Below are 27,996 nucleotides of genomic sequence, written 5' to 3' on the forward strand. Positions count from 1 at the left end.
CTACTGCCGCATGTAATACGGCCAATACAGAATGTTGAAAACGATGAACAGCGCCGGAAATCCAATGCGACTCATTCGGTCGATTCTCTTCGCGCGGAGTTTCGTATCCCAATCTCGAGATCTCGTCGTGACAGATTCAGCTCCGCCGGTTTTTGTCGCCTGTACCAGCTGCAACGTAAAAAGAAGACTCGTTGAGTCTCATCCAATCGCGAGCTCGATTTCTATTCGGGATTCGACGACACCGTCATCCAGGGCTCTCGATCACGGAAACAATGACATTCGAGAGCTCTCAGAGAAAGCAGAGAGTCCGATGAAGTTTATCCCAATCGCGAGGAAGATTTTCGGGAGCCGAGTCGTGTTCCCTTCACTGAATCATTCGTTGATGCGGACTAGACGTTTCTCCGCGAACGCTTGCGCGTGGCGTCGGAGCGCGCTCCGCGAACTCACATAACCCGAGAGAAAAACTGACGGGTCCCAAAAACAAAAACGAGTCCCGGCGGCTGGATCTAAAGCTTGGACTCGCAACCGACACAAACAACTCAATTTCAAAAGCGAGCACGGGATCGATACGCTGATGAGGCGCAGACGAAACGCGAAGGGAACGATCGCTCGAGTTCTGCCCCGCGGAACTCCATTCTCCGTCTCGTCGCCATCTGCGTCGGAAGGGATCTGCTACCCGATTAGACACGCACTCACCATCGCTCCACCATTGCTGTCGTTCTGGAAAGAGGAGAGGAACGACTTTAGCTGGAGCGAATTCGCCATGGAATTTCCGATTGCGAAAACATGCTGTAAAGTAGAGGGAGGCGGATCTATCTCTGCCGGGGTACGCGACCAAACCTCGTCCATTCTGCGAAGACAGATTTGCTGCGTCTGCCCGCCGATTAGATAATTGATTCCCGGCACCGATTGACCCCGTTTTCTCCCCGAACAACACAAGCTCCGGAGTCGAGTCCTCCGAGACAATCTCGTCGGCGCAATGAAGCGCGGCGGTGCGGCGCCTTGCTATGTTTGGATTTTCTGATTTAAGGCTATGATCCTAGAATCGGCACGACTTACGTGATGTAATACAATGCAATGATGGCCTGAGTTGTGTCGCCACAAATAATTGACAACGGTGAATTCGAGAAGAGCCGAAAACACAAATGAAGTGCAGGTACCCATCCAAACGTCCATCGCCTTCACATAAGACACGGGAGGGAGGTTTGACTGAATGCCTGCGCCCTGTAAAGAACGCGGCAGCGGAACGCTTCTTCAGATGAGGGTAGGGAAACGAAAATCCTGCACCGGCATCGTAGGAGGAAGAGCCGCCATGAGGTTTCCAACCTACACGATGGCTGCCAAAAACGGGAATTTGTCGGAGCTTGCCTTTGATGAAATTGTTAGCAGTGTCGTGACCCCAAGAGTTACTCGAGCAGGAATGGCATCCACGTCCAGCCAGAATGACACCCACGAAATGACCACGATGAGTATAGTGGGGAGATAGGACTGTACCATGTGGTAACCCAGCGAACGTTGCAAGTAGAACTCGGCTTTGAGACAGCTGTACTCGCCTACAAGGAGAGCAAGAAAGCCGTTCGGCTCACGAAATCCAAATCTCACTTATTGTTTGTTGTGCTCCGCGATATTTTTCCCTCGGATCGTCCAACAGGAGCGTAGCAGAGAGGATTTCATACTGACCGATGTGGAACTTTTCTTTGCAGAGGGATACGGTCACGTTTTCGATCTCGAACTGCGGTAGCTTCATGTTCTCGAACAGTTTGACCGGGTTCTCAGGAGCCCATCGGAGTTGGAGCTCGTCCGTTGTTTTGGAGACTGCAAGGGAATTTCTTCATTATTTAGGGACGGAAAGTTTTACTCCCCCGGAAAAGCGAGTGTTTTTGATCGATCGTGGTTTCCGAAGGTAACTCACATGATGCCAGTTCAATGCTGCACACTTGAGAGTCCATCGGGTAACGATAAAGATCCATCATACACGAGAAGCGGAGCTTCAACCTGACGAAGAAGAATATTCACGTCTCAGACTGTGCGATTCGGGCTTCCAGATCACCGCGAAGTGTCGGAGCGTGACGGTGTTGTTCCGGCCGAAACGTCCGAGAGTATTGCTCCGCCTCGGTCACGGGACAACGCTCTCATTATCCCCTGGACTCCCCGAGCGTCTGTGCCCGGCTACGCCCACTTACTCACACGGCTTGTATAAAATTCGATTCGTCTACGACCCGCCGTAGCGTTCGCACCTGGGGACCTATACGAAATCACGGCCAGCTCGACCCCGATTCTCGTCTGAGGAGTCGTATCTGACCAAATAAACCACCGTCATGAATTCACCTACACCCACACTGGGGATGTCCGTTAGAGATACCCTTCCCCGGTCGCTTTAAAAATTTACCCGAAGAGACCTTGTGTGACCGGAGATTCGTCATTCGATGATAAATCGGAATTCGCTGACTGAGCAGAAGGTTCTTAATAATTATTGAGGTCGATAGCACCCGGAACTAGTTTTCGCTCCAGAATAGAGGAATGCGGAAACTCCTAAACGCGGGCCTATGATCGAAGAATTTAAAGTTTTGGGGTCAGAGTGTTGACCCGCGGAGGCTCCCACTGCCGAGAACGCGACCGCTCAGCCCGCTAATCGTGAGATGAAAAGAGATGTCTCCGGAGACACACACACAATCGGCGACGGACGGACTGGCCGACTGGTCTCGGGAAAGCTCGATAGTCCGGGATATTCGGCGTTCTCCTTATCGGAATCGAATCAGCCTCTCGCACTCAATCGCTCGGATGCAAACCTATCCGTGACTCTGAGTTGTGCTGCGGCAAGCGGTCCGGCATTGAGTTTCGGCGAGCTTGGCCGACGCCAGGAATTCCTGATCGGAGCCCTTTTCAAGAGATCGGGGACTTAAACGGGCAGCTTGAGGTGTTACCTGTGCTTTTCAATTCTGTCGTCCTGAATTCTACGACTTCTTAAAAATAGCTACTGAAGAGTCAATGATGAGTTCGTCTAGTAGAATGGTTCCAGCCTTTCCGTTGCTGGCGAGCCTGCTGTCTGCAGCGCGCCAACTTGCCAAGGAGTCAGGAACAGTTCTGCCAGCCGGGGGATGGGTCACAGCATTATCGGACGAAAGTGCGCGGGGCGCCCCATCCGAGCCTCTTCTGGCCAGAGATGCCATCGTTCTAGACTCAAAATCGATAGGCTCGCCTCCATACAGAAGTGGGGAACAAGGGAACTATCGAACGCTGGTCTGTTATATCGGATGCTCGCGTGAAGCATACGTTGTTTTTACGCTGATAAAGCAAAAGCCGAGTGGCTTTTATCGCCGTAGTCGACTCGTGTTCGCTTCCAATTACATGAGAGGAGGGGCGTTGCTCAAGGGCCAGACAGGCCGCCGTCATCCAGGGAGGGAGTCTCCATCCTCGTCCGCCTGCGTAGCAGACACTGGGTCAGAGTAGGAGTACATGATTGAAACTAATCCTCTGGCCGAAAAAGATGGATTCGCGGTACAGGATCTACGAAGAGCTATACGCCTCTCTGTTTCTCCTCCTAGAAGTCCTGCGACTTCGTAATAGGGGAACTCTTCTCCCCATCCACCTACCTAGGTGAATAGGTGATATATTGACGTTCCAATTATGAGCAGATATTCGGAACGAGAGCAAGTAGCCCTCGGGAATTCTATGGACACAATGCGTCGTCGCAAACAGAAGAAGTCTTCTGTACTGCTAGCGGCGAAGAAGGATTCCCATTTGGATTGATGTGGTCGTTTATGATAGGATGGTCGTCATGAATGATAGATAGGATCGCTCACGTTGGAAGTTTCAAATCACTGGCTGCTCGGGAAGTACCAGGTGAGCCTGGTGTATCCACCGCGAATGAGCTCGATGCCACCTGTTGCCATGCCCCTGCCTCCTGAGCTCGAGATTATTCTGTCGAATAAATCCGGGACACGGCACAGGACGAATGACGCAGTTCCGCTTTCACTTCCCCTTGTGATTCGGACGTCGCACAATGAGGACGCAAATCCAGGGACCGATCTCGAGCTGACGGCTCCGGCAGAGATAATTGCAGCTTATCTTGGGCTTATTAGAGTCAGGGCATCGAAACATTGTGTGAACGAGACATCAGTCACTCATGAGAGCACTTTGGTTCTGGCAGCTGGAGCTGCAGGATTTATCGCTCCTGAGCAGAGCTTCATGTTGATGCTTTCCAACTATTTTATTCGGGAAACTCTGAGTTGGCGTACCGTTTTTCTCCGCGGTTCCTTATTGTGATTGGGGCCTGAATTCGTGACCAAGGCGTGAGAGAAAAGTTTCGGAGGCTGACAGAAATACCCATGACTAGAGCCCATGGTTTCAAGCAGGCATTTGTGATTTTTTCACAAAATAATAATTATGGATCAAAATTCTTTTTCCAATTACTTTTTAATCTTTCTCCTCATTGAAAAAGAATGAGAAGAATTTAGAGGAAAATCGAAAGAAACATATTTGTCAATCCCCCTGCTAATTTTCCCCTTCTAATAAAGCACGACTGTCCGTGATCGCTTCCCCTACTAATGGAGCGCGACTGTCCGTGATCGCAAACGTCTCCAGAAACTCTCGAAACTCTCCTCAGAGCATCGGAGGTCGACGTGGAGTCAGGGCAGCGTGCTCAGGTTGAGCATCGCATCCCGCCGAAATGATTCGCCGAAATGACCCACCCGCGGGGATCTACCTCGCCTCTCGCGCTGCCTTCCAGTTGTATCACTTCGCCCGTCGCTGCGGCCCGCCTCGCATCCCCAAACGTTCCCGCGGTCAGCGTTAAGCGCCCTCCACAACGAACTCCCATCCATACATTCCCGATTCCGATGTTTCCGAGTGTCTGAGATACGATCGATCCTAGTTCCCGAAATTGTAAAGGAGACCTGAGATTTGACTCCTCTCTACTGTCGAGTCTCGCTACTAGTTGAGCGATATCGGAATCAGGCCCGATCCATCGGCAGCGAGGATATTTCGACTAATTCGAGCAATCGCTGAATATTTCCGTCATGAGATATTCATTTTGACACTCGGGGTAAGTATCGTCGTGAAATTACTGAGCTCCCCAGGCATGTTATTCATAAATAATGAAAAAGTGACAAATGCTCGAAACCATGAGCTCTATCCATGACGCTCGGGAAGACCAATACAGATTCTCTCCATGATGCGCTCTCCCGCTTCGAAGGAGACAGAAGATTTAGGTTATGTATCCTCGGAAGCTATCGCCAGCCATCCTAGCGGTCAGAACTCTGGGCGCATAGGAGTCTATCGAGGTCTTCGACCCACGGCCCGGAAAGATACGGCGTGACCAAGACCGGGCTCGCTTTGACGAGAATGATTCAGGAACGGATCCTCCATCCTCCGATCGGATCCATGGCGACGGCAATCAGTTGAGCTCAGCGAAATACGGGCGTCCCGTAATCGTAAATTGCGCCCTCGGATCGCCCGAGTGGCTCTTGAGGTCGCGTCGCCGGAACCTCGGAGGAAATCTTCTACTCGCTTGGAAATTTCGGCATGCAGCGTACGACCGTGCGTACATGAATACGGACACTGGCCCCGGGAGCTAATGCCAAGGAATGAGACGGCGGGTTTCCTGCCCCGGGTGGGATATGAGAAATCTCTCAAACTGTACAGCAGTGTTGAGTCGCCGGAGCTGGGGAATATCGAGGGACTCGGAATCAACGGACAGGAATTTCAGAGACTTCGGGGACAATGGAATGCTGACTTTCGATTTCAGAGGACTCCTCCCTTCGTTTCGAAGATATCGCGTCTCGATGTCGGCCAGAAACTCGAAGTTTACTTGAATCTGCTTCGACTTCGAGCGGCCGTGGCCCACAGTGTATTCGCGACATCGATCTTTCTCTCACAATGTCGTACGTATCACGCCGGAAATTAGCGAGGCGTAGGACGTCATGAAAGCGTGAAAGCTCCTGTAAAGATTCTGAAAGATAATAGTGCTACGGATGAAGCGAAGACAGCGCAGCCTGGACGCGTTCATTACGGAAAAAAATGAGGAGGGAGCTAAGGCGAGACTTGCTCAGCAGAAGCTCAGTATACAACGTACCTCAACATGTAGAGAATCTCTCCAGAGGGCTTTATCCGAACCAGAACATTTGGGACAGTAACGAACTGGAATTCGGCATGCTTTGCGTTCGCGAAGAACACCTGTGAGGGCGTTAGAGGAATCGAAGGCTCAATTATTTCACTTATCGCAGAAACAAACTTCTATCGCCAAATGAATCGACCACCAGAGGAGCCGATGTTAAATTATACGCGGACGTCCGCGTGTCCAACTGTCACCTCCGGTTTCCAGATGCGCTGCACGAGCTTCGGATCATTGAGATCGAGGGCTCGGGAGAAAGTATTCTTCTTGAAGCGGTCGTCCTGCCATCCCTGACGCAAATACAAGTCAACCTCGTAGTCCTGCGAAAAGAACCGCGTCAACCTTGGAGATGGGGAAAGCTACTCCCTGTATCATTTTCTGGCACGGGAACCCAGGTCGCCCGGAACTCTGAGACCGTTTGCGAGAATTGACATTTTCCCGGGAATTACTCCATAAATTCCTCCGCGCTTGGCTCGGTCAGCGATCTCGCTCGCAGTCATTGGATGACGACCTCCGTCGCGGAGATTTGTGATCGCCATCGATCCGAAAGGGAGTGTCAAGACTTTCCATTCGTAAATGCCGGGGTCCTCGAGAGGGAGTCGACGATCCGTCGACGACGAATGAAAGGAGTTCCCGAACTAGCTCACCGGAGAGGAGCAGTCGAGGGATCTCTGCCGAGTGACTCGTATCGTTTGGCGGGGTCTATTATACCAAAAAGAGCAGGCACGTGCGAATGATTCAGCGAGCGAAGATGAAAGCGGCATTAATCCGCGAACTTCCTCTCATGAACGAACCATGTTCGAAGGATCAATGGAACCGAAGCTGCGGATGAAGATCTCACTCGTCACGATGGTCGGCTCCCCTGGAAAGAAGGCGGAAAGTGTTGAGAAATGTGTCGCACATGAGACGTGATTTTAACAAATAGCGTGGAGCTTGAGCTCCCCATACCACGATCGCCCGGCGGAACGATTCGAGGACGGCGGGCAAGAGAAATCCCTGCGAAGATCCCGTCCTTCTCGGTCGCCCGTCCATTCCCGCTCAGCTGGCTCACGGAAGTGGAGCGTGCGAAAAGTTCATGGCCGATGCTCTCGTTTGTCTACGTGATCGGCTCTCAGTGGACGAAATATATTATTCTTGGCCGTCTCGGCGCAACTCTTATCCCATGATTCGATGGCGACTTGCCGCGACCGAGACTCGTCTCACTCATCTAGAGAGCGGTCCGGCCGTGAGTATGCGAAGTAGAGAACTAATCTAGAAACGGGAAGTTTCCGAGAGGAGGGAGAATGCGTTTTCTTGCTTCGAGGGACGAGATCTCATCGGATCCATGTCGGGTACGGTTTAGCCTCGAGGAGTTTTCCAGAACGAGGATCTCTAGGATGCCTCTAACAACGGAGAAAGCCGTCGCAAGCGACAGAGAGGCTTCGGTTGCGAGAGGTCCATACTTTGCACTTCAGTCAACACACTCGGCCGACTCGAATCCGGATGCTATTGAGGATGCCATCCACAGGCCTAATAGTGTTTTCAAGACCCAAAGCGTGACAAGAGCCTGTATTCGGCTGTCTTCCCGGATTTTGCAAGAGCTGAAACGACGGTAATTGTCTCGGAGGAATGGCCCGAGTGAGCGTTGCGCAGAGTCCGAATCGAGGGCTACATGCTCTGGATTATCATATGTCAGAGGAATATAATCGAGTCGGGTCGATTTCGACTGTATAGGACGAATACATCTATCTAGAAGGCGTATCTGACTCAAGGATGGATAAGGCGGGGCCGTCCCAGTTGGATAGGACAGAGTTCGCACAAATGAAGGGTTCCTAACTCCCCATCATGATTCGTCCTCCTGCGTGCTTGAAGTCTCGCAGTACCCCGACAAAGGTCCGCGCACGGCCCGACCGCACGACGATGCAAATTCAGCGGCACCGAAGGCAGCGGAAAGTTCCCCGCTCCTCAAGCGAGTCGGCCGTCCAAGAACAAGATTCGGGGGCATTGCGACGTTGTCCTTCTAGGGCATGAGGGACAAAAAAATTCACTCACCAAGATGACTGGTGGGTAAGGCTCGCCTGTCGTAGTTCTTTAGGAGTTCATCAAGGGCGTCGAGGTCCTTGATGGTCGAGTTGAGTTTGTTCTGAGACGAATCATAACTGCAAGGAGAAAAATGCTTACTATTTGTGAGCAAAACCGACGAGCCTCCGGGGAACAAGTGGCTATAAACATTTGCTCATGGAATCGAGCTCCGGCCAAAATAGATTCGAGATACGCCTCCTCCGTGGAGAGGTCGAGCGGCTGAGGAATCATTTTTCAGAAAATATCTCGAGCGGAGCTACGCCCGGCAGCGATAAAAATTCGTTGGAGGCTGGTGCAGAGAGACGGGGAGTCCCGTGAGAAATGCAACACTTTGTCGGCTCCGTCCACGGGAGGACCAACAGCAGCAGCAAGACAGCGCAGAGCTATGCGCAATAAAGAAGAATATGCCGACGATGGAACTGAGTAGACGTGTCTTGACGCGGCCCACGCTGATCCACAATCCCGGGTCAAGGCGGTATGAGCGACGGCATTCTAATCTCAACAGCTGACGATTATGCTGCCCCCCTCCCCTTTCCCCAAACGACATCTGCCCTGGCATCTGCGTCCACGCCTTCGCTTCGAGGTCGCAAAGATTGTTGCTAGTAGTAGTAGTGGTAGCCAAAGCGACAGGCTCGAGCTGAGGAATGGCATGCTCGAGCGGATATTGCGAATATCTCCGCGCGCATGAGGGGCCACGAAGGGGGGGGGCTCATTCCATTGCTCGTGGTGCTTCCCTCCGCTGGTGGCTCATCGAGCGAGCATCCACAGAGACGAGTGACGCGACGATCGACGCCGCGAGTGATACGTAGATCGAACGATTCCGACGTCAGCTGCTCGACCATCACGCGCGAGCTTTCACGCTCGCGAGAAACACCGAAGACTTTACCCTAGGGAGAGCACAACGAGGCAAGGAACGAATACAGTTTTCCGCTCCTCTATTCCGCCTCGACCTCGTAAGAAGCTTGCATCGTACATTGCCGACCACGCCGACGAGGATTCGCTGCGGGAACACTCAGGAACAAGCCCGCTTCGCACAATAATGTGAAGTTGAACTTTTATGGCTCTCGAGCTATCGAGGCTATGACAACGGTTTCGAAGGATGAAGGAAGGAAATTCCGCGGTATTTAGTCTCCTGGTCCCCACTGGAGCAGCTCGGCCAGTTTGAGTGATTCTCTGGAGGACAGACATCTAGGAGAGTGGCTTGCAACCAGATAGGCCAATTCCAGCCCTTCTCCCGAGCCGATTCGCTAATACTGGAGATTGAGTTGCGTCCGCTGGGCATGTGAGGACTTCGATGACAACATAGCAAAGAGGGAGGAGCTTCCCGCATAGGGGATGCGTCGGGCGCACATCTGATCGTTGCGCTCACTCCCCAACTCTCACCATCACAGGAATCGTCGATTTGAATATTCTAATCATTAATCATCCACGAGAGTTCGCGCTCGCCGTTAAGCGCACGTTTTGTCTCCCCCCTCGACCGGTATAATGATAATTGAAGGATTCTCACAATTGAAGCAATGTCATGCCGTGGTCAGAAAATGCAGAGCTCTTGTCGGATGACCATGTCTCCGATATCACTTGGAGAGGGTTAGACAGTGGGAAACATTTCCAATCTTTCGTCAGTTGACGATGAGCACGTTTCTCAAGTTTCTCAAAAGCCGTTCGTGCAGAGCGAAGTCGCAGGTCGATTGGCGGATCCTTCTCATCCGCCAGCAGATGCTGTGATCCATACAGAACACTGATGCGATCACGGGAAATTCGGAATATTTTCCCGGAAAATACTGTATCTCTCACGACACAAGTCTTAGGCACCGTTAGGCTCGAGTAGGCGTATCCAAGATTCATTCGAGCTCGGCATTCCAAATGTGATTTTTTAGAGACTACACAGTCCTCGCTCAGAAAGCCCCGTCAGCTGCTTCGAGCTTCCTACTTCATCCACTGCTCCTCGAATCTGAAGGGACGATCCCCTCGTGGCTCGAAGGTGATCTCTCCGGTTCTGGTTGATATCCACGGACTCGGTCACGAGCGGTCTTCCCGTCTATGCGGACCGGGAACATCAGCGATGGATTTCCCGACGTCTAGGATCCTCGCCGGAGAATAGCCTGGAGTTCCCGACAACGACTGAAGTAATTGCTCCGACTATCATGTCAGACGTGAAAGTTTTGTTAAAGACCCCTTCATGATCTTGTGTCTGTACGAGTCTGCAGAAAGGGTTGTTCGCTGGCCGGACAGAACGGCGAGGTCGAGGGATGGGCGAGTGAGCTTGTTTGCATGCGTTCCGGAGTCCGCTCATCCTATTCGAGAATGCTACCGCCCCCCTCCTGCCGCTTGTCTCCGCGACCGACTGGCTCTGTGTTCATTCGTTCGTTTGCTCGAGCGCAACTGTCGACCGGGCTCTGTCTCCGCTACGCGTGCCTGAATCGGTATCGACAGCTCTCCCGCTCGAAACGTCTGCTTGATGAAAACTCCATCGGCGGAATCCCTTACCGACCACAAATGACTCCTCATGTGGGGGTCGACCCTTGTCGAGTCCCAGCTGCGTTCCCTACCAAAAACTTTTTCGGGCTGATCCACTAAGCCAAGGTTTAACGTCCCGGGGACTGTTATTCACATTGCTTCCGAGGACGGATCCATAGAGCAAATGTACCCAGGAGGATCAAGGCCGAGTACCTGCGTTTCCGTAAGGAATATTTTTCCGGCAGCAAGGATCGAACCCACACCGCCCCCCGCGCGAGCGGCGTCGTTGCGGCATTTCACGAAGTGAAACGAACGTTTGCACCATCAGTGACAAACGCGTTCCCTACCAAGGACTCTACCAACGGGTTCGATGAAATTCGAACCACTTCTGCCGACTACTGCGAACTTCCGGAGGGCGATCCCTCCGAATTCGAACATTGAATCCGTTCGGTCAGAGAAGAGCGAAGCATGAAGCAGCGGAGCAACCGAAACAGCTGTCCGAAGCCAGGGAGAAGAAGCCTGATTCGAAAATGATTTGCATCACATTGTCAAGACCCTTCTGAAAAACACTTCAGCCATATTAAACAGGAAGACTTCAATGGACGACCCCTATTGTCTCGTTATGGTCTCATTAGCATAAAACGGCGAGAAATCGTATTCAAATCTATCCGAGCGTGTACGAAATCAAACAATTCCGGCTCCGATCCACGCTCAATACGGAGCCGCCGGAGAGTTTCCAGACATTGTGTGATCAGATCACCCGAGCTCGGACACCCCGGAGAAACAGGGTCACGAGTCGTCATGATGTTTGACTTCTGAGCTCTATCGCAAAGTTTTCCGCTCTTGCGAGCGCGAGAGGATCTGCAGCGATGGTCGTTCACTGAGCAAAATGATGTTCATCCCCGAATGGGAGGTGGACTAATGAAAGGCTTGAAAATCGATGGCATTCCATTAGTCGAAGTTTATTATAGTGTGACGAACGAGACCATCGAGAAATAAAAATGATAGGGATAGATCGAGTGCTGTTGATGCCACGGCATTTGTCACAAGTTTTCTTCGTTTTGTTCCCGTTCTCCCAAGAGGATCCTACAAGTTCTCCCTCGTCGCCTCGGGCTCTTCCGAAATTCTGCATGAGCTTGAAATGCGTCTACGAAAAGACAGAAGAAGCGTCCAAAACGTTTCCTCCCCTACCCCACGAGAAGCAGATATGTTCGTTTCGTTGCTCCGACTGTCGAACAAGTGAGTTGGAATATCAGAGCGCTTTCTTCCCAACTTTTTCATCGACGTATCCTCATGATCGGCTCTATTTCGCAGGTTCCATCTGAGAGCATTCCTCTTTCACTGATCTGGAGCTCCCCGCGCAGTCGGCGCATGGTTGGTACGTCGAGATCCTCCACGAAGACCCGATAGAGCGTTTACTACTATCGGAGACTTCCCCTGAAGGAGGGAACCCGAGGATCTGGAGCAGGAATAGAACGCCTGAGAGCGTAGGAAGAACGAACTCCGTTCGTGCGCTGCTCATTCTCTTGCGGGTGATCAATATTTGACGAGCGGCAGCATGAACCCTAGATTGAGCTTGGAGGATCGGAGGGAAAACTACGGATCCGAAAAAAATGGAATGTCTCCTCTGTAATCTTATCTACCAGTCTCCGAGCCATGCCGCTTCGGGAGCGTCCTGCGCGATTCCCCGTGGTGGAGCTCGATAGCTGTTCCTTGACTCCACGTACTGGCCACGCTTCAATCGGAACGAGCTCTGCGATCGAGAAATTTCTGGGCCCCAATCCCGAGTCGAGCATCCGCGGCACTAGGCTCGGGGCATTGCCCTAATAAAGGCAGACAATAAGACCGACTTCAATCTCCGAATCGAGCTAGACCGAGGGCTGTGGTTTGTGGCTCGGATACATACTACGAATGCCAGCCCGTCCACTGCCCGCGTCGGAGATGCCGGCGCGGCGCCGGCCGACATGGCCCGGAGCCAGAATATGCACAAATAGCGGTGCTTGGGCTCGGTCGGTGCGGCCCCATACCCCAAACTTCTATCCAGATCAACGGAAGACGTGTCGCCGCTTCCGGCTCCGGAATAAGTGTATTGAGTCTTCTCTGTAGCATTCGCCATTCCCGTTTCCCCCTCCCCCCGAGTGAACCATTTGACTGTTGCTAATTCTCTTCATCAGCTTCCACAAACCCAAGCGAACCATACATACTTCTGGAGCTCCTCCTACCTTTCCGCGAACCAAGACCATGGGGACAAGCTCCGCGTCCTCCGCGAGGTAAATGGCGGGGAAACGCTCTGGGAGCATGTCACCGAAGCACCGAGAGAACACAGAGCACGCAATTCCACTTTTGAGCATAGCGAAGGCCTCGTGAATAGGATTCCCGCTGGGACTTCGTTTTCCCCATTCATTACGGAAGCTCTCAAATGACGAAGAGAGGACTCGGTTCGTGCCGAGGAGCCGGGTGAGGGATTCGTGGCTCGTGCACAAAATATTCTGCTCTATAGCTCACTGATGTCGCTTAGTAATGATGTACTCCACAGGATATCCGCCTACTGGTTTCTTCCGAATCATCCGCGGACACTCAATCTTTCGACTTGTTTCCATAAGCAGGTCGCTCTTGAAAACCAATTCAAAAGTCTGCTAAAACGAAAATGCGACATCCCACTCTCGTGTCGCTCCGGCAACAGTTAGTGGCACGGCAGTCGGTTCGCCGCCGCGGAAGGGATTTCACAGAGGTGAAGATAGAGAAATATGATGCATCCTTCGAAATTATTTATTTACTCATCGTCCCAGCCAGAGAGGGGATTATTCAACATAAATGAATACTTTTATTTAGGTTATAACAAGTAATAATATTGGGATGGGCAAAAACAGCCCAACTATCCCACACCAGGCAGTCCGTCCGAGAAAGGAAGGGAGCCCTTCGAAATGGTCAAGGCTGCGGGGATTTATCTCTGGTCGCGACCTCGCTGACGGCGTGCGCGATCGACGCATGCCGAGGCAGGGAAACACTTTGACCGATTCCACAAACGAGAGGAATAAAATCTTCGCGAGAAACCTGCGGCCTTCTCGTTCTTTATGCTCGGAGAGAAGAAGAGAACTTTGTTAAGGCCGGAGACACACGAAGGCGAAGTCTTTGCCTCGAAGAGGAACTCGCAAATGCAATTGGGCCCTTGAGGCTTAGCTTTTGTGTTCCGGTCACCGAGTGAGTGACTGGATACGGAACGAACCAATGTTGATCGGAACTGGTTTTCCGGCCACCGCGTCGCTCCCAGCGCTAACTCAATATACCAATGGCGCGCTTCGTCGGTTTCCTTTCGTAGAGCTCCTCCGCCAGCAAGACGTCAAGACGCAACCTAAGTTGAGGCGCACGTTTTGCACCTCGAGCCGTATGGGCGGGTTGCCTTAGGTGATCAGTGTAATAATTTCGGCATATAGTCTTGATACGAGTAGATCACGATGAGCCAGTTGTTACGGAACGTTGTCTCTGAAAGTTCGGAGGAGGAAGTTCCTCCGAGGACGCGACACAACGTCTTCAGAGACTGGTGGCGGTGCGGCGTCGGAGTTTTTTCACTTTGCTGGCGATTCAGTGTCTTCGAACGCACGGCAATGAAGACGTCGACGACCCGTGTTGCCTCAGGGCCGGAACGACGGCCGAGTTGAAGCCGAGAGAATTCTCACGAGGGCCAGAGCTATTCTCGTCATCGCATCGTCAGGCCGCAACCGTATGCGATCCTTCGATACTGGTCCTGTCGAGGGTCCGACCCGCGGTCCCTCCCACGGTCAGAGCTGCATATCGCTCCAATCACGTCCCCTCCCATAATTTTTTCCTTCCCGATGAGACCCCCGAACGGCTGATTCCGTCGGTTGGTATCAGGAGATTCTCCTCCGTTCGAGGTCGGACAGAAGTTGTCTCCGCTCCCGGCCGGAGAGAAGCATTGTCTCACTGTTCCGATAAGGTGGGGATACTGCTCCGGCTTCTCATTTTTTCCTCAACTTGCGTCATTCTCGAAAAGTGGCCCGCCCTGATCGGCCGGCCTTACGAAGCCTCATGTGGGGACGTCGTGGAGAGCACCGCTGGAGCCTCGCCCAATAGCCGGAAGGGGAGAACGGACCAGAGAATTTTCAATCAAGCGATTGTAAGCTCGGACGGACCCAGCTCTTCTTCCGAGTTCATCTCAACGCCGGAGGCTTCGGATCGTTTTTTTTTCGTCATGAATCGAGTAGGTAGCTGAGTAGCTGCAGGTCAAGACAGTAACGTCAACGTTTCATCGATCTCTAGACGATGAGATCTCAACTTCAGGAGGAAAAAAGTCTCCCGACATCAAACGACTGCAGTAGTTCCCTCGTCCCGATTTCTTCCGATGGATAAAGCCACAAAGCCTGTGCTCAGACCAGAATAATTCAGGCGATCCTTGCTTCACAGCAGCTCTCCCCCAAGGGGCAACGCGGCCAGGTGTTCGATCTCCATTCATCAAGCGAGCATTGAGCATGAGCTTGAGTGAGCTGCATCGAATTCCCTCAGAGTGTCCCCTTGTGGGCAGCCGCCGCGGCGGTCAGCAGCACGGAGTGGATGTGGCTATGGAGGTTTCGTATTGCGGAAAAAGCTTTCAAGCGCGCAGTGTGTTGCGCCTTTATGCACATAAATTTCTCAGACACTTGACACGCTGCTCGGTGAGCTTTCGAAATCATTATTGTTCTCGATATCCGAGGCTAGCCTGTTTGCAGCGAGTCGCTGAGATTCTTACATTAGGAAGAATCAGTACAGAGGTACATCCAGCGTACCAATGCGACTGGACATGAATCGACTGCGCACAAAAAAATCCCACAGAGAAAACTTCCCATGATTAATCATCGACGGGAAACCTCGGTAGTTCTTTTCGAAGGCTTGCTGACACAGTACGCCAGAGCCAAGATCCGGTCTCCGGACTATAGGGTTTCCCTCTGTTCCGACAGCTGTCGCGGCGATCCGGCTTCTGCGGAAGAGAAAATCCTACGATGTCGACTCCTCACAGTCCGGGGTCGCGGAATGGATTCGAGAGCTCGTTATTATCTCTTCGGTCGGGCGCTAGAAGACTACGCGCGCCTTCGTTGATTTTATTCCTGTGCTCTTCGATCACGAGCATGGGAAAAGCTGAGAATAGAAACCAGATGCTCGCGAGTCGACAAGCTTGGTTTACCTGTCGGAGTCGCCTTCCTCACTTTGGGCGGGATTTTCATTGTATTTTTTGACGCTTGCTCCTTTATCTCCGAGTCCGCCACCGCTTTCCGATGAGCTGAACACAGAAACGAAGCACAACACCACGAGCAATTCAGTCAGTCTCGCTCCTTGGCGCACACAGCCTCGCATGATTATTGCTTTTGGATTGGGCAATATTTTCTATTCCCAAGGCGTAAACACTCGGACAAAATGGGATTTCTCCCGTCGTCTTCCCCTGCGAGATATTCTGGCTGTCAGCACTCTGTAACAGGCTCCGAGCAATTGTTACAGACGGGACTCGAGCCGACAGCAGACTGCTTCCTGCCCGCGCTCCTAATACGGCTAGCTCCCTCCTCTGTGTACGGAGCTTTCCCTTGCTCCCTTTCCCTTGCTCGGAGGCATAGTGGGGAGCGTTCATCGGGCTTACGTAGAACATTGCCGACAAGGCGCGTGGACATCGAGATAGAGTGGACGGCAGCGAGCGACTCGGACGGAGACGGCTAGGGCTGGAACGCCGACGAGCGCGAGCATGTCACCAGGGGCGGCGCTCCAACGCATCGTGAACGTGCCTCCCTCATACTTAGCGACAATCACTCTCAATCTCATCAGAAACTACCAACAGTTACCGCAGGTGGAGGGCTCGGAAATCGAATAAAGAGACGAGGTTTTCCGGGAAACCTTCCACCGGTAAGAATTATTTCGAAAAAGAAGAAGAGGGGACCGTTGAGAGGAAATTTCCAAAAAAGCTAATCAGCGAATGGGCCGCCGCCGGCACAAGTCCTTCCTCAGGTCTGAGGCCTCGCATGAAACAATTCCGGACGGCAGCGAAGGAAACCTAAGGCGAAGGCCATGTCCATGATGAACCTCAGTCTGAGCTCTGCGGCTTCACCCCAAGCCGAAGGAAAGTTTTGAACTCCGACCGCTTACGCCGTTTGAGATACTCCCTGGAAGCACTCTGTTTTTCTCCCACGGGAAGATCGGATTCTATGTCTCTCTGGAATTTCGATGCTTGATGCTAGCTTTTCCTCTGTATGTATCTCGTCGTCGCGCGGCAGTCAACCCACGACCCGAGGGAACCGCTCCACGTCGGCTCGCTTGCCTGTGCCCGGCAGGGGGAGGAGGAGGGGGTCATTCCTCGCTCAGACTCTGCGGAGGATGGTGCTGTTTCGTTTCGGCCGACGAGATTACAGACCGCGGAATCACACGTCGAGTCGTAAATGGAACTCGAACGAATTCTGCAAGGGTGCAGAGCCGCCCATTCTGACCTCCCATGAACGTAGTCATTCACGAGATGTGGCTTCCCGCGCGACACACTTCTCTTCTGGGACTCGATAGAGAATAAGATGGACGTTGTCAACTGTTGGCTTAGCGTCTCGGTCCCGCCTCTGTCGTCGTCGCATCCCTTCATGGCGTCGTCTAAGTGAATCGCGCAGCGTCATTCATCCCGAAGATACAGTGTGAGCTCTATGCGGATTGCTGGCGAGAGAGAAAACTGCGTCTCTGTCTCGGAGAGCCTTGCAGCATCGCCGTCATTCGCCGAATGCGAGGCTTTTTCTTCGTCTGTCGCTGAACCCGAGTCCATTCAGATCAAACGGGAAATCTCCGCGAGGCCGCGGTTTCCGACGAGCCAGAGTGAGGCGTTAGAGATCGTCAGAGCGATCTTTCAGAGCGACAGATCAGTCGCAGCAGACGCGATCGAGCCATCTAGAGATTGGATTTCTGAAGCTTGTACATATAACAATTCTTGGGTCATCGATATTTCAGATATGATCGATTCGTACAAGCGAGAGATGCGCTTCCTCGGCCGGTGGAACTCAGGGAGGAACGGGGAATGCGGACGTAGGTACCGTGTGCTCCGTTATAGCGAATACGAATCACATTGATTGGTGAGGCGACATGGATAGGAGAGCTTCGGAGGGCTTCCTTCAATCCATCGCATCGCGAGGAGAGAGGAATCTTCACATCGATAAATGTCATCGATTTGTCAGGTCGAATCACCAGCGGAATTGCCGGATCAGCTTTTGGAATACTTTCTGGGTATCCTTCCGGGGACCAAGACTCGGATGAAGCTGACAGCGCTGATCCAGTTTACAAAGTCACACGAGGCACGACGTCGGATCGAACTTGCTCATCGACAGCCTTGACAGTTGCTCTCGTTGTTGTTGTTGTTTGCATCATCCTCGACGCTATTGACGACACCATCTATATGCTGAATTATTCATTACACGGAATACGTGAATGTCGTTCGTCTCTGTTTGTGTTTTTCTATCCACTCCGCCGGGTCTCCCAGGATAAAAGGAAGCGCAAATTAAAAGGCTTCATCTGATCGTATGGGAAGCCTCGCAGACACCAGGACTTCGCGAGATTGGGACTCTTGCGGGATCGTTCTCCTTCATTCTCTCGACTTCATAATTATTTTCTGCGCAATCCGACAAGGCCAAAAGCTTGCACGCTCTCCTTCACCCACAATTTAAGGGGGAGATATGAGGAGAGATAGCGGTCCAGCTGATCGAATAAATCATTACTCATTCCAACCAGCCATCCTTCCATGCTTGTTGGAGCGCGTCCGGCTGGCAAGCCGTGTCGAAACGAATGAGAGCCATGCTCTCCGACATTGAGTAGGCCTAGTGCGGATGACGGGTAAATTGCACCGGAGGCGCTTTTGACGATTCTGGCGATATGAATGCTCTCAGTTCGGGGGAGGAGGAGGAGGTCGGGAGAAGGAGGCCAACACTCAATAAGGGCTCGAACTCGCCGCCAATGATCGGGAATCGAAGTCATCTGAGCGTGTCATGGAGGAAACCGTTTCGAACACCGCGCCATTTGGATAGACTCGATCGCCTCTGATAAAAGTTTGATGCGATCACCTACGAATTCGAACATTCTGCTCTCCGTTCATCCTGGCCCCGCTGTTTTCCCGCTTGATAATGAGCACAATCTTCAGGCTAAAAGAGGACCGCTCCGTGGCTTCATCGCAATCTCTTTTATTCGCTGACGGTATAACTTGGATCGCTGGGCGAGTTCCGCGGCGGAATTCGCTGATCGCAGAGACGCAGAGTTTTTGGGAGTTGTTTCGATTATTATTAGAGTTTATGTACTGCATCAGATGGGACCAATCTTTTCTCCCAGCGAGTCCAGCGGCTCGATCGTCATGAATCTTTATATGTATCACTAGGAAGTCGATCATCTCCAAGCATATGACGGGAATGACGACTGGGTTCTCGACCACGGCGGAGCGATCCGCTCGAGGAAGCAGAGTATGTACACAACCTTGTCGTTTTGTAGTTCGCTTGGGGAACCTTTAAGCCAGAGTGTCGAGTTTTCCGGTTTCGAGCCGAAGCTGTCGTCTCGAAAGGCGCAATTCGAATCGGGGAGTGTCAGCTGCTCCCAAGCGGCCCCATTCTCAGAGCTGCATAGCTTCTCCGCAAGTGGGTGCCCTTGCTGTTTGAGGACTTGCTCGACGATCCGAGACATCCATTTAGTCTTCAGTTGAATTTTCAGGAATCTCCGCTGCGTATCGAGCGAATCGTCATCATTATACCCGATTTCTTGCCTAGATATTTTCACGGCGAGGTTCTTCCGATCGGTCGCTTGGTTCCACCACCGATCTCGGACCAATTCGCTAACAGCCTGCCGCATGCTTCTCTCAGCTCGAGTGTACCGGTAGGTATAATTTACAGAAGTTTGGAGGGAAATCACCCACGCCCAATGCTCGCGCTCGGAAGGCGCGAGCCCCCGGAAGAGGCGATCCGTCCAATTAGGGAGGTCTCGGAATGCGCCAAAAGGCGTTCGGAAGCTCGTTGACCCGAGCTGCTACTAGTTTTACAAGAATCCCCAGAGACTCAGCTCTAAACATTTTTCACAAATTCCAACGGGGAATGCTTCTTCGTGCAGAGCAATCAGCTCATCACTGGCGTGAGCGATCGAACCGCTCCGTGAGTTGGCTATCTGAAAGCGGAGCTCGGTGGTTTCGGTTTGCCGTCAAGTTCTGTTCAGAATAGCACACGTCGACGCTTGGCGCACTCGATGATGGCGCGTGGGTGGAGATTCGGAGCGTGCGCGCTCGGACCAATCCCTTTGCATCTGGAGAGACCTCCGCTTGGGAGATGTACCTGACGGGTCACAATGGAAAGAGCCGGGGGCGGCGGAATGGCAATGTGGGCGGAAGAAGCTCGATACTCCCGGGCGAGCCTCTACCTCAGATTCACGTGGACTCTACGCATGGGAAGTCGGGCAAACTCTCAGGAAATAAGGGGGAAATATTCCCCAATCAGCTCCGTAAGTTTCAGCGTCATCAAATGTCCGTCTCCCTCCGGCTGCGAGCTCGCCCAGCTCACGCGAGAAACTCCGAGCCTCGGGAGACTCGAATTTCATGCTTCCTGGGTAATGGTTCTCGGTGAGGCAAGGAACCGTTCTTCAAGTATGCGGTCAGTCAACCCCTCCGAAGATCTGCCCTCATTCAGGCCATCTCCGTACTCGAACGAGAAGACGAACCCGGTGGAATCGGAATGTGTCGAAGTTTTTTTTTACATCGCCGTCTTCAACTTTCACTGTTGAAGTACAGAGGCAACGTCTACTGCTCGGCGAAATTCCGTTCCGATTCACGCATCCATCATGGCTGAGCGCTGTTTGGACGCTAGGATACCTTTTGGCCGCGCACGAAGGATAAGGAAGAGGGGAAGTCGAGCGCAGGGGCCTGAGTTTGCGCCGCTTATCTTCTTGATCGGACTGGGACCTCATAAAGTTTACCGTGAACTTTCCGAGTCGGACTCCCGATGGGAGCGTCATCGAGGGAATAGCCGACCTCTCGGTCGCGGACGATATCGATATTCTCGAGGATACCATCGGTAAAGCTCTCACCCTGAATACACTCTCGCCTAGCCAAGCAGGTCCGCTCGTCTAATGTCACTGCCGTCGAACGTCTTGTAAATCGATTTCCAATGAGGAGAATTCTACGGGAAACTCATAATGTTCCGCGGCCTCGGAGGCGATAGAATCATAATTTTCACCAAACGTTGGCGAACTGAAGAAGAAGGCCTCAGTCTTGCTTCAAAAAGCGGATGGTTGAGGATTCAGGGGTAATGGATAGAATGGAAGTGCAGACTCCGGCGGCTGATGATGTTTCACTGATGACTTGCTCTAGAGAGAGCTTCAATCTGACAGGGGTCATCCAACGAGGCTCTTTTCGGCCCGAATGTCATCCTCCCCAGGGCAAAACGGAAGTTCTTCTATCGCCGGCGCCTCAAACAAGAATTTCTCCGAGAGAACCTCCCGCCTCCTGTCCTCAAGAGATCATAGTCTGGAGTCTGGAGAATGACAAGCTGGCGCGAAGATCTCTTGAAAGCCGATCACTGTGTTTTGATGAAAATCCCGATCATCCGGCTGCGGACTGTCAACGATCACAGCTTCAGCTTATCCTGGGCAGCGAGATCCTGCGGCAGTGACGTCCTGCGAGATGGAAATCGCGCGAGTTTTCGGGAAATTTGAGCTCGATGGGAGCCGCCTTCATACAAATGGATCCTCACAAGGCACTCTTCGAGTAGAAATGCGAGCCACAGTGAGGATTCTACGCTACCGCTGCAGCGTAATCAAACGGATTCGCCGAACGAGAAGCAAGAATCAGCTTATCGTTATGGCTTTTTGACCTCATCTGCTCCTCGCGGGTTCCCGGGATCTGCTCTCGCTCGGTAGAGAGGCCACGAGCGCTTCTGGTAATATCAATAACGCACGAGCGATAGAGTCTGATATTGGGGAGTAATCGGCTTAACGAGCTCCTGTCAGATTCAGCCCAAGGAAGGTGCAGCTAATTGATGTAGAAATGAATACATAATTATGAGCTGCTCCGGCCGGAACTTTGTCCAGACACTATTCGAAACCACTCTCGCAGCCCAGGATTCCCGAACGCCCCGTGTGCGGGTGTAGCCTGGGACAGAGTTCTTGGAGATCCGCGCCGTGCGTATCCGATCCAGGTGAGCCTCGTCGAAGGCATGGAATACCCGAGACTTTTTCAAGGGTCGAGTCTCGCGATATCGCGCTTCTCTCGACGGCGAAAGCACTTCTCCGTCCCCTCTGGTCCTGGCGGTGTGCTTGCTTGGACAACGCTTGTCATATCCAAGCGACGTCGTCGGAGCTTCGAGCGTGGAGGCACCCTGCGCGACTAGTGCCGTAGCATCCCATATGGTCTACGTTGTTTTCTTGGTCGGATTCGATTTCAGCTGCGTCGACATGGCCGGCCCTACCGGCCCACGCCCTATGCAATACAGCAGGGGCCGTGTGTCCAAGTTGTGTCGCATTTCCGGAATCCATGTTCTCCTGAGCGTGGCGATCCCACCCGTTTGACCTCTCGAATAGGGGGGGGGCTCCCTGCAAGATGATCGCATCCCAGTCTGCGTCGCGTGGGCTCTCGATCGCTCTGGATGATTTCGTAGGCAATCTATGAAGAGAAGAACCTGTTTGGGAACCGCGGATCCGTGGACTGGTCTATATCAAGATTTTCGCCTCCATCATCTCCGGATTCACACCCTCCATCCATCTTCCCAGGAGCGGGTTCCCGCGAGGTCCGCGGCATCATCTTTCTGTATTCCGCGCTCCGATTTTCGAAATATCCTGAGGAAACTTGAGTCATGGATGCATATTTTCCATATCTGAGTTTGAGTGCTCAATCGCCATCCGGTGACAGCTCCGTTGAGGAACGGACCGACACTCCCGGCAATAAGCGTTTTTATAGTCCAGGGTCTGCGTGCAATGGTCTATAAACTGCGTCTGACACTCCATCCTAACGGAAGTCGTTCTACTTCTCTCATAGGACTATTGTCAGAGCTCTCGTCTCACTTGCTGTTGCCATGATCAAGGACGCGAAAACTTTATTCCAAGTTTTCCGCGAGGCCCCACTTAGCATCTGACAACAGCCTGGCCATCGTGAATAATTGTTCCCTCGAATTCATACGGTGGCTTTCGAGACCACTCAATTTCGCTCTTGCCTCATGCTGGAAGAAACGATTCCGTGATGCTCCCCGTTCCCGTCTCCCCGAAAGAATTTTCTCCTCCCCTCACCACTGACCATCCTCCCCATCGGTCGGGCTCGGCCTTGGGAATTCATCGGTGAAGTGGCGACACTCCGTAGCGATCTGGAAGCAAGTACAGTCCCTGACTGCAATCGTTGGTCATGGGTGATACATATATATAGGTCGACCTTAGAAGGCGGGTGATTCTCTTCCCGAGATTTCTTTCTACAGCAATCGCATTGAGACACCACTCCTCATCGACGAATCACTGCCGATGGGTAGGCGGAAGGCTTTGTGCCGTCGGGATCATTTCGACAAAGTGCTCTCTAGTCACCGTTGGCACCGTAGCAGATTGCATTTGTATCTTCCTTTTCAGCAAACCCACTTCCATGAGCGACGGCTGTCACTGCCGATGACAGTCGGAAGCCCGCCTCGAGCATGTCATTCAGCCGAGTTCGGCGCCATGGGAGAACGAAATTCCGGGGACGCGAGCGTTTCGGCCCAATCGCAGCATGAATATGGGTAAGAAATATATCCGAACTTCCGCCGAGAACTAAGGGAAAAATGGGTCGATCGTGGCACTTCGAGAGTCTCATTTGGCCATGGATTTGTTTGTATTTTTTTCTTCCTTCATTCCTTATTCAGGATCCGTCTCACTAGTAGCTGCGAATACGTGAAAGGATTAGTAATCAGTTACAATTGAATACGAGCTTCTCCATATTATTGTGTCTCCCAGTCCACCATATTATTATTATTATTGGGCATAATTATAGTCGCTCGCCTCCGAACACGACAAGCTCCGGATAACCCGTGCTCATAGCAGCTCCGATCACTCGTTTCCCTCTCGATGTTCAGAGGTACCTTTTCGGCGGTCTGAATTTGATGGGAGTCGAATAAGATCTCCTCGAGCCGATATTTCCCGCTGAACAGTGATCAGTGATGATGGTCTTACCTCAGAAAAATTGGAAAGTCGGTGACCGAGCCGTCTAGTCAGCTGGCGGGATCGTTATCTCTCAAATGGCTCTGAAGTATCAAAGTTCGGTCAGGGACAAGCCCAGAATCGAAAATCGGCTCCGTGAGTCCGGAGGGTCCGGCAAGGATTTGCCTTCTCGGCTCGGAATATTCTCTTATTCCGATTCGACCCGCGAGGGAGCAGTTGAACATCCGCGGAGATGACTCAATAAATCATGTCCACAGCTCCGTTTTCCCCGCACGCAACTTTCCTCGCTCCTCTCGCAAGACGGTATTGCCCGTCCCGGGTTCGCCGCGTACGACTACTGGTCTATCCATGACTCGAGCCTGATAATGCATCGGAAGCACAGTTCTCTCTGGATCGAACGAATCGTGTCCCTATGATCTCTTTTTCTTTCTCCTTGACGATGCAGGGCTCTTCTGCGCAATTTAGTCTCTCGAATATTTACACACTTCAGAGCCCATCCTTCCCAAGACGCCCTCGCCGTGAGGGGATCTTTGATCCAAGAGGTATTTCTCAATACGTCCCCGCTGTGGGATTCGAGCTCAGAAAAGATGTCGGCCCACAGCTAACACTACCGCCGCATGCTAGGGGATCAATTTTTTTTCCTTCGCGAACTACTCGGCAAGCGGAGCGTCTACTTGTTCTCCTTTATTCGACGCTTGGGTAGAAGCAAACTCTGTAAGCAAGACAACGGATCATTCCGGATGACGCCGAAACGCTCGTGCAGATGCTCCTTGATGAAGTCCTTTGGGGATAGAAGGATTCGAACGGCGGTGTCAACGGAATCCGAAAAAAGTTTCCAGCCTATGGTGTGGAGAGCGCCTCAGCATCGACAGGCATCGGAAGAAAACCATTCGTTCTGAAGGACCTCACGGTCGACGTCGGGCATTATGTAACGAGAGGAGGCTGTTTGAAAGAAATCATTTGACGACGCTTTAGCGCCAGCTGGTCCAATAGCGTTGCGCGGGGCGATTCTAACTGAGTTTTGCCAATGACGAGCTTCCGAACGTCGAGCCTCCGCTCCGATCGCACGGGATGGATTTTCACCAGGTTTGATCGGCTGGAAGCTCGATGCGCCCCGGAGGCCATGATGAGCGGGAAAAACAGCAGGAAGAAATCACTCGGTGTAAGGCGCAGACCTTTCCGGCGCGAGATTTTCCGCAGGAACCATTCCGATCGGTAAATCATGGCTTGTCAATGAAACCCTCGAATTCGATTCCCTTTCCTCTGATTGATCTTCTGCGATCGGGGCTCGCGGAACGCATATCGAAACAACCTCTGCCTTGTCAGGAATATGAATTTCCGTCACTTTTTCTCACATGCAAACATCCGATCGACCAGGTGAGAATTTCAGAATGAATATCCTCGTCCGTGAGAGCTCACGTGTGACTGCATTCGGATCGGTCGCGAATTCTGGCGCATCATGAAAACGCTCGGAAAGTAAGGTGCAGACTTGGCGGCAAATAGATAAGACAATGACTCAAGGCGAATCGCCAAAACCACTCTGGATGACAAGTTGGCACCGCGCTGATCGCATTGGAAGACTACAGGGCTATCATCGCGACAGGTTCGCATGACTTCCAAAAAGCAGTCGCAAGAAAATCGCCCGCTTCCCCTTGGAGGAATCGTTGGAGCGTCGAAAACGATTCGCGGGGAAAAACCGCAACTTTTTTCGGTCCTCTCTTCAGAATGAGAAGTACGTCTCTGTTATAATCATGTCATCGGGTCCGGAAGCGCTACAGCGTCACTCTGATGGGAAGAACATCGACTACGATCTCTTCGGGCGCTGACGACAACAGCGAGCGAGTACAGCTCGTTCATCGGTCGACTTTTACCCGACATGTGTGCTGGGTTTTGTCATTAGGATTGGGATATGTCGGGTATTTTATGATTTCTCCCGATTTTTCTCCCATTTGTCCAAGTCTGATCTGAACCTTACTATGCCGACTGTATGTAGAAGCTCGCGTCTCCCGGGCGATATTTTGCACTCCCTCACCCTTTCGATAGCCTGATTTAGGGTGTCGAACATTCTGCCCACGCAGCTTTCCAGCCCGAGGCTGCGGACTCCAAGACTCCCGTGGTCTCGGGACACAGGGGCGAGGTGCGATCGGAGCCACTATGAATACGTCGAGCTCAACGTAGAGAAGTTTCGGTTCCGGGACCCATTTCGAGAATGGCACTGCATATAACTCTCCTGCTTCTCGCGTAGACCGCAGCGATGCGGCACCGTCTATCAATCAGATAACGTCGTCTCTGGTTCACGCTATCGAATCATGCTGACGTCGCACGAGCCGAGGAAAGGCAAGTGACCGCTGACTTGTCAGCATAAACGACTACGCTCTGTTGTCAGCCAGGTTAGGAGCCCTTTCGTTGGAGCCTCCTCGTTCGTTCCCGGGAGACTCTGGGAAGCTCTCAAAAATATTTTCTCTCGATTTTCCCAGAATAAATCTGAGGCTCATCGGAGTTCGATTCGAATCGAGGGAGCCCCTGTAAAGTCTAGGGGCACGCGCCAATCTCTCCACATCTAGCCAGTTATCTGGTTCAATTGGGCATCAGTGATTTCATATCGTTGCTCGCCCTCCCGAGAGCTTCGCGCGCTTTCGCGGTCGCGAACCGCAAGTCAGGGGCTCTGGAGCCGATTTTCTGAGCGGAGGAGAAGTTAATTTCCGATCTGATTGGACGCAATGCGCGCACTCATTATGTAAATCCAAACGTTCATTAATTTCCAAAGCGAGGCCGCAAGCGTACGTCCATTCATTGGCAAGAGGAAGGTTCCGCCAATCATGAGATCCCTTTGATCGAGGTCTCGTCTCCACAAGTCAGTAGCTCGCCCAGATCCGGGAAAAGCTTAATCACACTTCCGAGGAGGGACCCGAAAATACTCCCTCACAGGAAATGCGAGAGCCTGGCAAGGAAACCGATACAGAAAAGTTGCCTGCCGGGACTTTTCATCAAGATTATGACGCTGTCAGGATGTCCGGTGTCTCGCTCAGATTTTCCAAGCTCCTGAACTGTGCAGCCTCGCTGCGGTGTGTACTGCGATATCCAAGCTCTGTTGCAGCAGCCGCACCTGCGAGGAAGGAGCGCATATGCAACACGACGATCGGCATATTGCTTACTATCGATCGTAAGGGAAACTCGACCGTTTCTATTTCAGTCCCGGAATGTTTCCTCTGAGAGGATGGGTTGGGGGGAATGTCCAATCTTTTGAAAATTTTCGCGATCTGGTTCTCGGCGGTGCACATTCCGCTGGACGACGCTCGGGCGATCAGATGATATGCGAATAGAGGCACGATGAATCCGCGGGAATGAATGACTGATTGACTGACTCTAGATGAGAGAATTTGCCGCTCCCAATCGCTCGTAGGCCGATCGCATTGAGCCCGTGAATCTCCCGAGAGTTTTCGATGTGGAAATGTTAATCGGGGAGGCTATCCCCTTCCACACTCGCACTGAATGAAATATCACAGCTCAGGCTCGATTGGAACATCCGCTAGAGCTGGAGCACGAATGGCAGCGGCGAGGAACTTTGCATCGGTACAAACCTGCTATGGGTTTTCGCGTAGTTTACCGGTTCCTTGATGAGAATTTGTTCCTGCATGCTCGGGTCTGTGAACCACACAACGAACAGAACTGCTAAATGAGTGGATGGCATCGTTATCACACTGGGGTATTTCGTTGCCGAAAGACGGAAGTTTCCTTGTGATGCTCATCCGGTTAGTCACACGGAACACAAACCGTAGAGTGTTTTCGCGACGAGCACGCCGTGCTCAGGAGTACGTGCAGCACGGGACCTTTCCCCAACGTCCCTTCTCCTCGCTCCGCCTTTCCAGGAGGAAGCGACATCCGACAGCAGAGATCTCTTCCAAGTTTTTCCCCCAAGCGGGAACTTCATCTTGTAGATTAACTCTCATGGAGCTCAGGCTTCCGCAAAGCGATTGCTGGACCTTCAACCCCCGATGTTTCACTTCGATGCCGAGAGAGAACGATCGGGGTGACAGCGTAAATGATCCTCCCTGTCGCTCGCGTCCAGCGGCAAATGAGTTCATGGGTGAGGTATTCGAGAGAGGGGGCAGCATGTGAACCTTTCACGTTAGCCTCAGACTGAATCCTCGAGCAGCGAATTTCCTTCCAGAGGTCTTCAATCTTGAGCGAGGAGGTACTCGCAATCTATCGCGAAGTTATCGGAT

The 27,996-nt window shown here is 52.3% G+C and overlaps 1 protein-coding gene across 1 annotated transcript; it reads right to left on the reverse strand.

The window, feature by feature from the left end:
* On the reverse strand, positions 1 to 27,461 carry LOC100900368 (glycine receptor subunit alpha-2-like). The gene is made up of 11 exons (XM_029112786.1): positions 27,352 to 27,461; positions 8,144 to 8,250; positions 6,907 to 6,974; positions 6,310 to 6,432; positions 6,074 to 6,174; positions 1,913 to 1,995; positions 1,681 to 1,815; positions 1,339 to 1,553; positions 1,060 to 1,224; positions 697 to 720; positions 1 to 168 (listed from the first exon to the last, which is right to left on the reverse strand). The coding sequence occupies exons 1-11, from the start codon at positions 27,459 to 27,461 to the stop codon at positions 1 to 3; spliced, it is 1,299 nt and encodes a 432-aa protein (XP_028968619.1).
* Positions 27,462 to 27,996: the final 535 nt, after the last annotated feature.

Source organism: Galendromus occidentalis, unplaced genomic scaffold, assembly GCF_000255335.2.
Source record: "Galendromus occidentalis unplaced genomic scaffold, Mocc_1.1 scf7180000077527, whole genome shotgun sequence".
Lineage (NCBI taxonomy): Eukaryota > Metazoa > Arthropoda > Arachnida > Mesostigmata > Phytoseiidae > Galendromus > Galendromus occidentalis.

What these genes read in the sequence shown, in the direction of transcription:
- LOC100900368 (XM_029112786.1), bottom strand. Translation starts at nt 27,461, where the DNA reads ATGCCATCCACTCATTTAGCAGTTCTGTTCGTTGTGTGGTTCACAGAC. An exon ending in GAGATTCTCTACATGTTGAG is followed by an intron (nt 1,996 to 6,073) that starts GTACGTTGTATA and finishes CTTCTTCGTCAG; the next exon opens with GTTGAAGCTCCGCTTCTCGT. An exon ending in ATTGCATTGTATTACATCAC is followed by an intron (nt 721 to 1,059) that starts GTAAGTCGTGCC and finishes TCCTCTTTCCAG; the next exon opens with AACGACAGCAATGGTGGAGC.